Source organism: Manis pentadactyla, chromosome 12, assembly GCF_030020395.1.
Source record: "Manis pentadactyla isolate mManPen7 chromosome 12, mManPen7.hap1, whole genome shotgun sequence".
In the NCBI taxonomy this organism is placed as follows: Eukaryota; Metazoa; Chordata; class Mammalia; order Pholidota; family Manidae; genus Manis; species Manis pentadactyla.
The window spans coordinates 47,902,543-47,917,085 of record NC_080030.1 but is presented as its reverse complement, the minus strand read 5'-3'; the positions used below and the strand labels follow the sequence as shown (position 1 = coordinate 47,917,085).

Below are 14,543 nucleotides of genomic sequence, written 5' to 3'. Positions count from 1 at the left end.
AGAAATTCATTATAACTTTTGAGAACTGACATAGTTCTGCATTAACACCTTGTAGTTACTGAAAATGAAATTTATTCTTCACAGGTAGAGTTATGATGAAGATACTTGGTGTGTGTGTGTAATAAGTGGAATTTATACTAAAAATAAATGAATGGTTACCTGGATTTGTTATATTTTTTTGATATTTGCATAATTAAATGTTTTAATTTGTATTATGAACTTAAGAATTCTAACTATAGTAGTAAGTTATGGAAGTCAGTTTTGTAAGCCTTTGGTATATTTTATGTTAGTTACCACAGACCACTATGTGTCTGTGGAAGAATACATGTAAAAAAATAAGGTTGTATAGACTTTGACGATGTTCTGAAAGGTCAGGTGGATCTTGGTATTTTTGTTTTCTAGAATATTCTGAAGGATCTGGAAAAGAGAAAAGCTGATTTAAATATCATCACAGAGAGTAGTGCTGCCCTCCAGAACCTGATCGAGGGCAGCGAGCCTCTTTTAGAAGAGAGGCTCTGTGTCCTTAACGCTGGGTGGAGCCGAGTCCGCACCTGGACGGAGGATTGGTGCAATACCCTAATGGTATGTTTTGGGGAAAATTTGATGAAATTTTCTCTCCTTTAATTACCTAAAAATGAATGCAGCTTTGATTAGAATTCCAAGTTCTATTTTCTGTGTATCACAATAATGTTTCCTGTGAAGTAATTTAATTAGATTGCCTTTAATTTTTTCCTTTGGAAAGATAATTACTAGAAAGAGTTCAGAATGTTTCTATTATTCAGCAAACCACTTGAGTTATACATGTACTTTTATATCTTAGTAAGTGTACCTATTTAACATTGTGTTTAATTTTCATTCTTTCTTAAACTATATATATAATATTTATTCTCTAGTAATGGTGTACTAGTTAAGAGTGCAGGCTCTAACATCTGATGGCTTTAATAAAAAGTTTTGACTACTAGCTGGGTGACATTGGTCTTGTTACTTAAATGTTCTCTAAGTCTTTTTTCATATGTAAAATGGGCATTATTATAATTTCTATCTCTTGTAGGTTTTGTAATGATTAACATAAAACATGTAGTGCTCTTATATAGCTATAGTTAAAATACCCAGTATTAGATATGATGATGATGATGATGATTACAATAATTGTTAAATGTTATTAGTCTTTGGTTATACCCCTACACTGTTAATTATTTCATGAAAATAGTGACAGTTTAATTTTCACAGTGGTTTTCTGCCTCTCTTACACTAACAAATGAATAAATATATATATATATATATATATATATATTCCACCCTTAGAAGGAGTTGTCATTTATAAGTTATTATTTCTTTCTGACATATCTGAGACAGGACTTTTTCCAAATTCATAGAATTACTGGGTAATGGTTAGAGAGAGAGAACAAAAAATTATTATATGTTTAATCATTTATTGAAATCAATTAGAATGTGTAGGGAATTGAAGTTCATGGGCTTATTATATCTTGATCTGTCAAATTCATATCCAGAGCTCTTGCAGGACTTACCTGTATAATCTTGAGTAAATTATTTAATGTCACCAAATTTTATTTTTCCTATATATAAAATGGGAGTAAAAGATCATATGTGAGTTGTTAGACTTTAAATAATGTTTGTGAAACTGGCTTATAAAATATGTTCATTAAATATATTATAGATTCATTTTTGTTATAAGTAACTTTATTCCACATTCTCATGACCCTTACTTCTGTATTCTCCAGTTTGTTCCTTCTGAGTTTTCCTTTCAAATAATCTGCCCAGATTGCTTTACCTGCTTTATCAGGGTAAATAAATCTGGTGCTCATCAATTCTTTTTACTTAGAATACATATCACTGTCAAAACTTTTCTCATGCCATTTATTAGTTCTTTTCTTTTTTTAACTATTTTTCCATATTTTAGATTAACCATTTGTTTCCTTGCCTTTAAAACACTTTTCTTCTGTGTTTTCTAGTTCCCCTTATTCCATAAAATATAGTTCCTAAATGTTGATTTCATATGAAGATGCTCCACTCTCCTTGATCAAGTTGTAACTTCTTGCCTTAACCTCAGCTAACTTGCCCAGTTTTAAGCAGCTTAACTGTTTGCTTCTGGTTTCAAATTGAGTCTCAATCATATTTTATATCCTGCTTCAGGAAACATTACTGAGGTCTGTGCCTGGTGTAATAATAAGTGCTGATTATATCTAGGTGAAAAGAAAGACATTGGCCCTACCCGCTGAGCAGTGATAGTCTACTGAGCAGGCAGAATTGTATTCAGTCCATATTTTAATCATTCTTTTATTACTACTTCCTTAAGTAAGTTTTAAAAAAATACAGTCATGTGGGGCAAATGAGATTACTTGTAATACAAGAATGAGGAATAAGGGAGAGACAATGAAAGTGAAAAAGAAACTTTCACCTTTTATTCTTTTTCACCTTTTTATTGTATTGAGGTGTAAATCAAAGAAATTGAAAAGCTATTTAATCTTAGTTCTTCGAAGGTCTTTTACATGTCTTCTAAGGTTATCATCTTAAATATTGCATATGATTGTTATCAGTGTTTTATTAATTCCTTTGTAGAACCATCAGAACCAGTTGGAAATATTTGATGGAAATGTCGCTCACTTAAGTACCTGGCTTTATCAAGCTGAAGCTCTGTTGGATGAGATTGAAAAAAAACCAGCAAGTAAACGGGAAGAAATTGTGAAGGTAGCAAATGCAGAGGACCTGTGACACTGCTGGGCGTGGAAGGCTTTGCTGCAGTCTTCCGTCTGGTAGAAGGTTCCAAGTCACTGGTGCCCACATTCTTCCCTTGCAGCAGACTTACTAGATTTTATTTTGGTGGGAGAAACTGAGGTCTTGAATGAGTCCTGTAGGAACAGCTCTTACTTAAATTGATTGTTTTAAAAACTCTTGTAGGAGTCTCAGACATTTATTTAAATGACCTGTGATTCCGAGTTAGCAGCGCACCCTTGCTTGGTGTTGATTTTTCCCATGTGATAATTCTGTGTTTCTCACAATTAGCGTTTAATATCTGAGCTGCATGATGCCACCCTCCAAGTTGAAAATGTCCGTGATCAAGCCGTTGTTCTGATGAATGCACGGGGAGGCTCAAGCAGGGAGCTTGTAGAACCAAAAGTAGCTGAACTGAACAGAAACTTTGAAAAGGTGTCTCAACATATCAGAAGTGCCAAAGTGAGTGATTTTATATATATATATATATATATATATATATGTGTGTGTGTGTGTGTGTGGTGTGTGTGTGTAATTATATTTTTATATAAAACTTTTCTTATGGGTATGTATCTAAATGATAAATGAGTATTTGGTATATACATAAAAATTTTTTAATTAAAATGATATTCATGATTTTTCTTTGGAGCATTTGACCTTAGTTATCTGATTGTATCTATGAAGGAGAGAGGACAAGAGGTTATTATAATAAACCCATTTAAGAAAATTTTTCAAAGTGTCCTTCAAAATTAAAATCGGCTGTAAAATAATGAGACTAATTCCCAAGCTTGGCGAAAATATTAAACCCATTATTTTATAGTTAAGCTTTATAAATTTGTGCACAGTATACACTTGTGAACTTGTTTTTTGTTATTTGACAGGTTGATCCTTGATCCATCTAAAAGTTACAAGTCATTTCGCTAAGTTTAACCTAATGCAGAAAGCTACTGTCTGGCTTTATAAATTTGAAGAGGAGCTTTATGAGTTTAAATAAGAGGATAATAAATAAGTGCTTTCCTTAAAAAAGTGTTTGTGCTACCATATTATAATTTTCCTCTTTGTGTGCCTTTGTGATTCTCTCTCCTCTTCCCCTTGTTTCACGAGAGGAGGAAACCCAATTTTCTACTGTAGTGTTCTCAAGGCCCAGCATGTAGTGAGTGCTCCGTAAATGCTAAGCCGAAAAGATGAAAACATTGTGATGGTTTTCTGGGGGAAAAAACAAAGCAGCATAGCCGACTTTGGGGGTCCTTCAAACCAGGTATTCATTCTGACAGAGGATTCTGAGTTTTTCAGGATCCCAGCTTTATCCATAGGATGGCATTTCTTGAGTATTCAGTTAACTCCACCTCTTGAGATTTGTGTTTTGAAATTATCTAAGAAAAAGGATATAGTTTCTTGCCAGAAGTACGTATTGTCTAACTCTGCTTTAATTAGAAATGTTTAATATAATAGACCAGACTAACTTTCATAGCATATGGATAAATATACTTAGATGTTCACACACACTCAAAAAAACCCCAAAATAAACCTAATAAAAATCTTAGTCTAACTTTTATCTTCCTTGACCTTGATCTTACTGTCTTACCTTCTGACCTAAGCTTATTTATTCTTGTCAGTAGACCTATTTTTCCTGGTGTAAGAGATAAATGCAGGAGATACAGGGATGGGGTGAAAAGAAATATGAAGAAACAAAATTGTCTTTGCCCCCATGGATAACTTCTGTTAATATTTTGGCATACGTGTCTTACTCATATGTATGTGCTATTAAAATATCAAAGTCTTTATATTTTTTGTATATTCACCTTTGACATGGTTTTTAGCACCTATGGAGTATTTCGTTATAGATGTGTTATAATTTTCTGTGTCAATTTTCCACTTTTTCTGTGTTTTTATAAATATTATATCGTTAAAACCCTTTCATGCATGGCTTTTGCTCATCTCTTAATATGCCCGCAGGTCAAATCTTAGAACTCCTTAAAATCGTCACAAGAGGTGTGCATATAAACACTGTTAAATAGATTTTGCAAGAGTCCTGCAGAAAGTTTGTGCCAATTTATACCTCAGAGTGAGAGTGCCAGTTTTCCATGCTCAGCCAATACTGTATTTCGTTTTCCTGCATGTTATTTAGTTTCATTAAACTCATTACACTGAATTTAGTCACATAAAGACTTTCTATCTAGATACTGTGTGAAAATACTGCATTGAGAAATAAGTGATTTTTGAAGTTTGGGTATCAAAATCCAAAGGGGATTCCCTGGTTTCTGGGGAGAGTTAACTGGGAGGCATTCACTGGGATGTACCTGTAATGGGTGGTGGCCTTTCTTGCTTTCCGTGGCCATGGCAGGAATGGCTTTACATCATGGTACCGTCTCCTACTCTGCCCATGTGTGGTCTCAGAATCCTCCAAACAGCACACCAGGCCACCACAGTCATTTGATCACTATGTCACATCCCTGACTGGAGTTTGAAGAAAATGGGTAATTCAGAGAAGCCCAAACTGGTAAAATCATTGCAGTAAGAATGAATGAAATTAAAGTCCATTCAAATAAATGCCAGTTCCTCTTTTGACCCTCTATCCCTCTGCTATGATGGAAGGTCTAGTTAAGAATGTAACCTTTCAAATAATACTTTTCTTTCTACAGTTGCTAATTGGCCAGGAACCATTATCATACCAATGTCTGGGGACCACTGAAGCATTTGAAGCTGATACACCTTCCTCTGACTTGGAAAAATTAGAAAATGACATAGAAAACTTGTTAAAAATTGTGGAAAAACACTTGGAATCCAGTGATGAAGATGAAAAGGTTGGTTCAAAGAGATTTTCAAAACCAGGGTATTCTTATTTTTCTTCTCTGTTAATTATGTTTTTACATCAATGATGTTTACCCAAAGAATCTTCCAAACATGATAGAACAAATCCAAATGTGATTTTTCTAGCGAGTGTCAATGTAAGATTTGCCGGGTTATTTATGTAATGTATTAAAAAAATAGTTACATGTTCTGACTAAAGTTAATGTGTAACCTTCGTGTTATCTAACTGCTGCTAACCTCACATTCTTTATGTGATATTTTAACTTCAAACATGAAATATTATAAGAAAAACATGAATTTTTTGTTGTGTATTGTTCAGATGAACTTATCTTGACTTATACGTTGTAGGTTAGGAACTAATATTAAGTGACCCTGTGCATTTTTCTTTTGAGTAATTTTTTTCAATTAAACTTTCAGATTGATGAGGAAAGAGTCCAGATTGAGGAAATTCTACAAAGAGGAGAACAAATGTTATATCAACCTATGGAGGATAATAAAAAAGAAAAGATACGTTTGCAGTTACTACTTTTACGCACAAGATACAACAAAATTAAGGTATTGTCACAGGAGAGTGTTTCACTTAAATAACTGTTTGGCTCTTGCCATTGAGATGTTTGATGATGTATTCATGGACACTTCAAAAAAAACCACTTGGAATAGTACCTACCTCTCCTTTCTAATGTTCATTGCTAAATGTGTTTATATTTTTGGATGGGGCAACACTCAAAGAAAGAATCATAAAACCTTATTTTTAGTTACCTCTTTGGGATTTCTGATAATGTATTAAGCCAAAAAAGGGCCCCATCCCTTTTGGGAATGACTTCCTCTTTCAGTTCTGAATTTTATATATGGAGGTGTTGCCCATGTCAAAAAATTCTAGTTTACAAGGAAGGAAGTAAATATTTGAAATTGAGAAACTATGATTTATGCTCTAGAAAAATCTTCGCCATTAGCTCCCTTTTCAGTGACCATCTTCCCGGCTGAATCACAAATGTGCTTGTGTTTCCCAGAGTCTGTTCTTAAGTAATCCCTCTAGAATCAGTTTTGGTTGATGAAGTTGGAATCTAATAGAAATTTACAGTCTCCTGGCTTGCTGCCTATCTATCTGCAAGCATTGTAGCCTTGTAACATGTCCCAAAGTGAACTTAAAAAAAAATTGAACCCCAAAACCAATTAAATCAAAATCTCTCAGATTGGGCCTAGTTGTGGGCATTCTTTAAAAATAACTTCCTAGATGATTCTAATGTGCAGTCAGGATTGAGAACTACCAGTTTACAGGATTTATTTTCTTATTTGAAATACAGTTGACCCTTGAACAATGTTGGGGTTAGGGTTGCTGACCCCCTGCACAGTAGAAAATCTGCATATAACTTTTGACTCCCCCAAAACTTAACTACTAATAACCTATTATTAACTATGTGCCTTATTGATAAGATAAACAGTTGATAAACATGTTTTATATGTTATATGTATCATATGCTATATTCTTTTTTTTTTTTTTTTTTTTTTTAGGAGAGCAAGGTACAGGCTTTTATTTAGAAATAAAGTGAGAGAATAGAGTTCCTGGCTCATGCCAGGAGGGGACAAGAGAGTCCTGCTATATTCTTATAAGCTAGAAAAAAGAAAATATTTTTTCAAATTATTGAAAATATCCAAAAAATTTTCCAATATATTTATTGAAAAAAATCCACATATAATTGGACCCCTGCAAAGCTGTGTCATCCACAGGTCAACTGTATGTGTTAGGATATTGCAATTTTAAAAATATGTGCAAGCTCTTTATAAAATAAAGATACTAACTTCTTGTTATACTTGCTGTAAAAATATTCTTAATGCTTTTTATCTTCTATTTTAGCTTTAACATGCAACCATTTAAAATATTTGTTTAGCCACACATGAATATGTGTTATCTTTGTGAATTTTTTTTGGCAGGCTGTTTTGGGATCTAAAAAGTCTTATCCTTCAGAGAGTTGATGAATATTCAGTTCTGCTTAGTCCAATTTTTCCCTATGGTTTGATAAAGACAAGTCTTAGAAAATCTTTATAAAGCATCCACTTAAATTAAACTTTTTAATCTGTCTGGATTTTAGGTTGTTGTATGACATGAGCTATATCATGTAACACTGTCTAATTTTAGTTCTAGCTTGTAGTGTATTTGTATTTCTGTGTCCTAGCAGAATTCTTTTAAATAAAATTATCCGGAAGTAAAGTCTGGGTCAGATCTTGAGGACCTTTTTATTTCTCTCTTAGGGCATTTTGATTGATCACTCTTGGAGATAAATTCTATTTTGGGGATATAGAGAGCACATATTTAAATTTTGAACTGCCTTGCTGTTTCTGCAAGAGTATGGAGGCTCAGAAGATCCTAGATTATTTTTAGTCTGCATAGAAAAAGATAGTCGTAATGAATGTAATTTTTTTTTAAACTTGGATCTTTCTATTTACAATACCTCCTGACCTTCCCAGCTGAGTGGAAAGCCTCAGGTTTATGTGACCTTGTGGAAGGATCATCTTGTATAACTGAAAAAGCAGCACAGGATCCCTGGCCTTGTAGGGGTTGTTAAGGTAGGGAAGTGGCTACCGCCAGTTATTCAACAGAGCAGATTAAAACAAAAAAGTCTGGCATATGTTTAGTGATGCCAATGAAGAAAGTACTAGAAAGTTGAATGTCCTCAAGCACATATCAATAGCTAGAGTCCTGGCACCCCTTTTTGGTTGTGGGAAAAAAGAGGCTTTCTCAACAAGACCCTGGTTAGCAGATGAGAAAGATAAGCAGGATCCCAGTTTCTTATATAACTCTTCTGACATGACTAGTCAACCTGTAAATACTTTCCTGATGTCTTTTTCTTATTCCTTAAAGTAAAGAAGAGGAACCATTGAGCCTATTTTTTGTGATCTTCCAAAAAATCGGTCTGTTTAAAATTAAAATCTGAAAAAAAAAATTAAAAAGTTTTTTTCTTTACTTAAACAAAATTTAGTATTTTTTAATTCAAAACTGGTTTCTGGGTGGACACATTTATTTATTTTAGCCTTTTATATTTGCTAAAAAATATAATTTGCTTTAGACATATGGGTAAATATCTAGAAATGCTCTATGACTGAAGTTTGAATGTGTGGCCTTAGGATAATTTAATTAATATTAGAGTCAAATATAAATAATCCTGGAATCAAGTCAAAATATCTGTCAGCTTACTTCTAACCTGGCTATCTGGCACTGCCCAGCAATTGCTAAAAGCAATAGTTTATCAAATTCTAGGAGACAAATGTTTAACTTATAAATGCACCCCTGTTGATTCAACCCCAGTTATTGACTCAAGTTTTGTCTTGAGTCTTGGTTTCATTTAGGAATTCCCATTTTCAGGATCACTAAATCAGTGAATGTGTGTTTATGATCATTTTCACTGTTATTTTTGATTTTGCAGAAGAATATCATTTTTTAGAAGTTCAGTATAAAAAATATAATGAAAGTATCAAGGAAATTGCCTTAATTCATAAGTAGATGCATTTTGGCCATTTGCATATGGTAGACAGTGTTTATTAAATTGTAGCCCTGTAGGAGTAAAGGACTTGAACTCCTGAAGGACTGCCTAGTGGCCCATCCTGAGAGCACTTTATTGTTTAGAAAGCTCTGATAGAGGATACAGAATATACTTTATTAGAGCAAGTAAGTAGTCCACCAACTTAGGACCTCTCTGAATTTAGCATGTTAGGACCTATTGTGTTATGTAGAATATTCATGTTTTATAATATCGTTCTCAGAAGTTAAGATCATATACTGAATTGCTTGGATATTATTTTAATCAAAACCCCCATTGCATTTTTAAATTTTATATTATGAATAGGTGTTTAACTTATTTATGTTTTGAACAAATAAGGCCCAGACATATTTACTCTGTGAGATTTTAAAAAATGGGTGAAATAAAAATAGTATTAAAATCTTTTATTTCATACAGAACTTTATAATTTGCAAGATAGGGTCATTTCCTTAATAAGCTTGAAAAGGAGTTGTATGTTTCTTGTTTACTATGTGAGTTTAGGTGGCATAGGTTTTGAAGAAAAACCTTTCAAGCATTAAGTTATGCTGCTTAACAGCAGGTTACAGATGAAAATTAGATTGTTAGGATTTCTGTGTCATTGTGGGGAAGAAATATAAAAAAATTAAAACTTAGTTTTTTTATTTCGGTTCATGTTATTGAATTCCTCCGCAAAATAGTGTTGTGTTTCTATCAGTTTGCTGTGATTTGTTGTGAGGATATTTTAAGAGATACGCATTATTAATATTAATGTGTTAACAGGCTATCCCTATTCAGCAGAGGAGAACAGGTCAATTCGCTTCTGGAATTAGGTCATCACCTCTCCCTACAGATTATCTGGTTGAAATTAACAAAGTTTTACATTCCATGGATAATGCTGAATTATCACTTAATGCTCCAGAGCTAAGTACTGCTATTTATGAAGACTTCTCTTTTCAAGAAGACTCTCTGAAGGTAAATTTCCAGGCACCACATTTGAATAGCCACAGTTAATGCAGAAATAAAGCAAGGAATTTGTCATTATACCTACTTAGATGATCTGTAACTTTTAAAATTTGTGCCAAAGAATTCATAAGGAATATGAATATTAAACCTCTGTGATTATATTAAACAATGAAATATAAAAATTTTTTATTTTTTAAAAATAGGTATGGATTTTTTTAGCATGCAGTTATTCTTTGCAATGCCAAAGACTTTTTAAAATCAAACACATGCACAAACCATATTCCTTTCTTATAAGCTTGATTGTCAGTTGCTGTAAAATGTCAGCATTTATCTTGCCATTTATAATGATTTAAGATTGGCCAGTTGTTCGAGTATGAAAGCATGTAGATTGTAAGTTAATTAGGTATCTGAAAGTTTTTAGTTAATTCGCAAAACTATTAAACACCATCAAGGCCTTTTCATATAATCTGATGGCACTTTATATATAAAGTTACAATAAAATTGCTGATAAATTTGGTGGCTTTGATAGCTCATTTCTGTATTTAATTTAGCATTATTTTATATTATATAAAATATAAATAATTTCATCCTCAAACACTTCATTACCTTTAAGGAATGTATTGAAGTTTTTTTATATGTCCTGTACAAATGCCACTTTGAACATCTGTGAGGACTTTCTTTTCTGCCATTAGGGTATATCATGTAGAGTTCCTCACATTTTGCCAGTCAATATAGGCATTATTTTAAAAAAGTTTCCCGTTGTGATGAGGCAATTATTATGTCTCATTATATTTTAAATAAGCGTTATACAATATAAATCTTTGGTCTTCTTTGATCCCATTCTTTTTAACTCTGCTGGATTTTGTTAACATATGACAATATATTTGTAGGATATCAAAGACCAACTGGACAAACTTGGAGAGCAGATTGCCATCATTCATGAAAAACAACCAGATGTTATCCTTGAAGCTTCTGGACCTGAAGCCATTCAGATCCGGGATACACTTTCTCAGTTGAATGCAAAATGGGACAGAATTAATAGAATGCACAATGATCGTAAAGGGTATGTATAAATTAATATTTAATTTTTCAGAAAGGTCTATAAGTTCATGGAGCATGAATAAGGTCCTGTGCACATTAAGATTAACAAGAACATGTTTCAAATCCTCATAGTAGGCCCTATTTATGAGTGTAGTTACTTAAACAAAGAGAGATCAGATCACATATAATCCTTTGCAATGTAATATCTTAGCATCTTAATAAATTAAAGGAAGCACCTTGAATTTTTAAAATCTAAATTGTGTCTGTTTTCTTTAAAAAACTTATAAAGGATTTTCATTTATGTTCATTTTCTCCACACACTTGATGATGAATGTGAGTGAAGAACAGAGACAGCTACAGATATTAGAATTCATATATAACTCCAGACCCTTTTTTTATAACTTGTTTAATGGAATGCTTTGGAGAGTTCTCCTTTCTCAGTTTTGACTAGACCTGTTAATAAGTAGAAATAAAAACTGGTAAGATTTTTGCCAGTAGCTATGTAGTGGAAAGACAAATTAGATGTAAAATAGTCCAATATAAAGTATCATCTAAGAGGAAAGCTAATAAAAAAAATATATTGGAAAACTTTAGGGACTTAAACCAAAAGCTAGACATCATGTTCTTTATCTTTTTGTTTTAACTTACATATTTCATGTGATTATACAATCCTTGAAAAGATGACTTTTAACAGCATTTTGGTGTACTGCTTTGTATGGATGCTAAAAATCTTTTCTACATTTAGAGATTATCATTTTACACATATCTTTATAAATACTTCTGGCTAGTTAATCAGACTTGATTATTAGATGAAGACCAATTTATTTGAAAAACAATAAGATTTTAAGACTCTGGATTAAATCATGAAATTGGTTATTATAACCCTGCCAACAATATATGTGAAAGTGTCCTTCTTACTGAAAGAACCCTTGACAGGTTTTTTTGTTTGTTTCTCTTAGGCCTTTGCCAATTCTATAGCGATGGAATGCATCTCAACGTTATTTTCATTTCTTTGATTATCAGTGAGATTTCAGTGTACTTGCATATGTTTATTGGCACCAGTGTTATTTCTTCTTTCAATTGCTAGGTCATGTTCTTTGCTCGTGTTTCTATTACGGTTTTATTCTTTTTGTTTTAATTTGCAGAAGCTTTTTTCTACACTAAGGATATTAACCATTTATATTTTTTGTTTATTGCTTATTATTCACAACTTTTCATGTGCCCTTTAATTTTGTTAATGACATTCTTTGATATATATAGTATTAATTTTATATAATTATATCTTTTAAGTCTTTTCCTCTGTGATTTCACTTTGTTTATATGCTTTTTTTTCATTGTGAGGTTTAATATGTGTATTTTAAAAGGAATTTTGTTTGATTAAAGTTTTGATTATTTTGGTTATGGATTTTATTTTATCTGAATTTTATTTTGATTATGTATTTTGTGCTGAGGCCACAAGGTTGACGGTTCTATATACCAAATCCTCAACACCAAGAGTAGGGTCCATACCTTTCTACCGGTTGAATATTCCTCCGCTCTCTGAGTTAAGAAACACTAATCTTTTCTATTTTGCTTTATTTTTCTTAAATGAACCATCATTTTTTCTCAATACTTTTGTTGAATAATGCAGCTCTTTATTTTTGGTGAACTTCCTTTATATCATTTTCAGTGCATTCCTATCTCATGTTTATTTAATTCTGCCAATTCTGCCTTATTGTACTATCAGTTTTGGTCTAATACTATTACATTTTCAGTTTTTAAAACATAAAATTTTTTCAGCCAAATTTTCTCTAATAATTCTAGCTTTAAAATTCGTAGTCTTTTTGTATATTTATTCTTCCAGTAGAATTTTAGTCATTTCGATCCATTTGTGAAAAATTAATCAGTCTTTCTCTCACTGTTTAGTTCCTTTTCTGTGTCCCCAGTAAAGTTTTGAAGGTCTTTACCTTTTCCCCAGGACTACAACTCAGTAGTTTTGTGGTTTTCTCGTGTTGTAGAGTTGGTTTATGGCAACTTTTTCTACCCTATGTGCATGTGTGTGTGTGTCTGCACATGTGTGTGTGTATGAAATTTATTTTCTTGGCCTTTTGCAGTATATTGACACATCATTTGTATATAATGATAACTTTTTCTTCTTTTTTCAGCTATGCTATTCACATATATGCATCTGGCTAATATGGTAGAACTCAAGAACATATTGATTCGTAATGTTGATTGCTATCCCATTCATGCCCTTAATAAAATAGTTTATTATTTGGGAGTTTTCAAAGTTTTAAGCACAGAACTGTGTTCTCTTATGTTATAAAGGTCTCCTTTATCTTTCATTATTTTGTTTTCTTTGTTTTACTTGATTACATTTGCCAGAGGACTATCTCATTTTATTTATCCTAACACTTGGAGGCATTAATTGATTTTGTTCTTCTTACTCCTAAATTTTGCTTTGTTTATCTCTTCCAATCTTGGTTACATGTCCTAAAATGTTTATTTGTCTCCATCCCTATTTATCTACCTTTTATAAGCAATAAGTGAAAACTCTTTCTGTTGTAAAACATCAAGGCTGTGTCAAGTGTTCTCTGCTTTCAAGGTTTCAGTTATACGTCATAATCATGCCTAGTGACCAAGTCCCTCTGTCCACACTAGGTCCCTGTGCTGTTTTGCCTATGAAATTTTTCAAACTTTGTTCTCCTCTAATAAAAGTAAGATAAATCCCATGAAAATAAAATGGATCCTCTTTCTTTGAGAACTCCTTTATGCCTACTTTGTTCATGACATTAGCTTTCATATTTTTCCAAATACATGACTTTAAAACCATCTTACACAAATAATGGAACTCCCCTTTTATCTGACAAATTTCTTCTCTTTCTTTAAGCCAGTTAGTTCATCCCGCGTCCACAGATTCTTGTGGATCTTTGTCTCCTAAGAACATCTTTTTAGACACTTACCCTCTGTCTTTTCTTTGGAGGCTCTCACTGCTGTGTGGGCCAGTTCAGACCTCTCATCATGAACTTAGAAGCTTTTAACAGTGTTCTTCAGTTGGCCTAATTTCTACTACCTTGTACGTATTGCTCAAAAGAGAGTTTTCTTCACTCATTTCACGTGAACTTCTTTAAAGTTTTTTCTGTACTTTCTTCACCTTCCATTTCTGATAGTTTTTCTTCTTAATTTTATTAGTTATTCTTTCCCCATCATTAAAAAGGTTTTGAAATTCAATTTCATCATAACAGACCTTCACACCCATGCACAACAGACACATGCCTATCAATCCATCTATCTGTGTACCGTCTGTCTGGCAAACACTTATTGAGTGCTGATGAAAGCAAAGCATATGCAGCCATAATATTTAGATACACTAAATCGATAACAGTTTCTTTCTCAGGGTCCAGAGGTATATAGTAGAAAACTAAACAGGCATTTATTAAACAGTGCTTAGTGCTATGATGGGGACAACACTTGAGGTCATGTTAGGAACCCTGAGTGATC

At 32.6% G+C, this 14,543-nt stretch overlaps 1 protein-coding gene across 12 annotated transcripts in view; it reads left to right on the top strand.

Annotated features, from left to right (window-relative positions):
- UTRN (utrophin) overlaps positions 1 to 14,543 on the top strand; it is a 483,718-nt gene that overhangs the window by 202,345 nt on the left and 266,830 nt on the right. For all 12 annotated transcript variants that reach the window (XM_036906868.2, XM_036906866.2, XM_057489131.1 and 9 more), the window contains 7 exons: positions 403 to 582; positions 2,581 to 2,709; positions 3,025 to 3,195; positions 5,376 to 5,537; positions 5,962 to 6,099; positions 9,840 to 10,031; positions 10,913 to 11,085. In XM_036906868.2, coding sequence (XP_036762763.2) covers positions 403 to 582; positions 2,581 to 2,709; positions 3,025 to 3,195; positions 5,376 to 5,537; positions 5,962 to 6,099; positions 9,840 to 10,031; positions 10,913 to 11,085 — 1,145 coding nt within the window. The remainder of the gene's footprint in view (positions 1 to 402; positions 583 to 2,580; positions 2,710 to 3,024; positions 3,196 to 5,375; positions 5,538 to 5,961; positions 6,100 to 9,839; positions 10,032 to 10,912; positions 11,086 to 14,543) is intronic.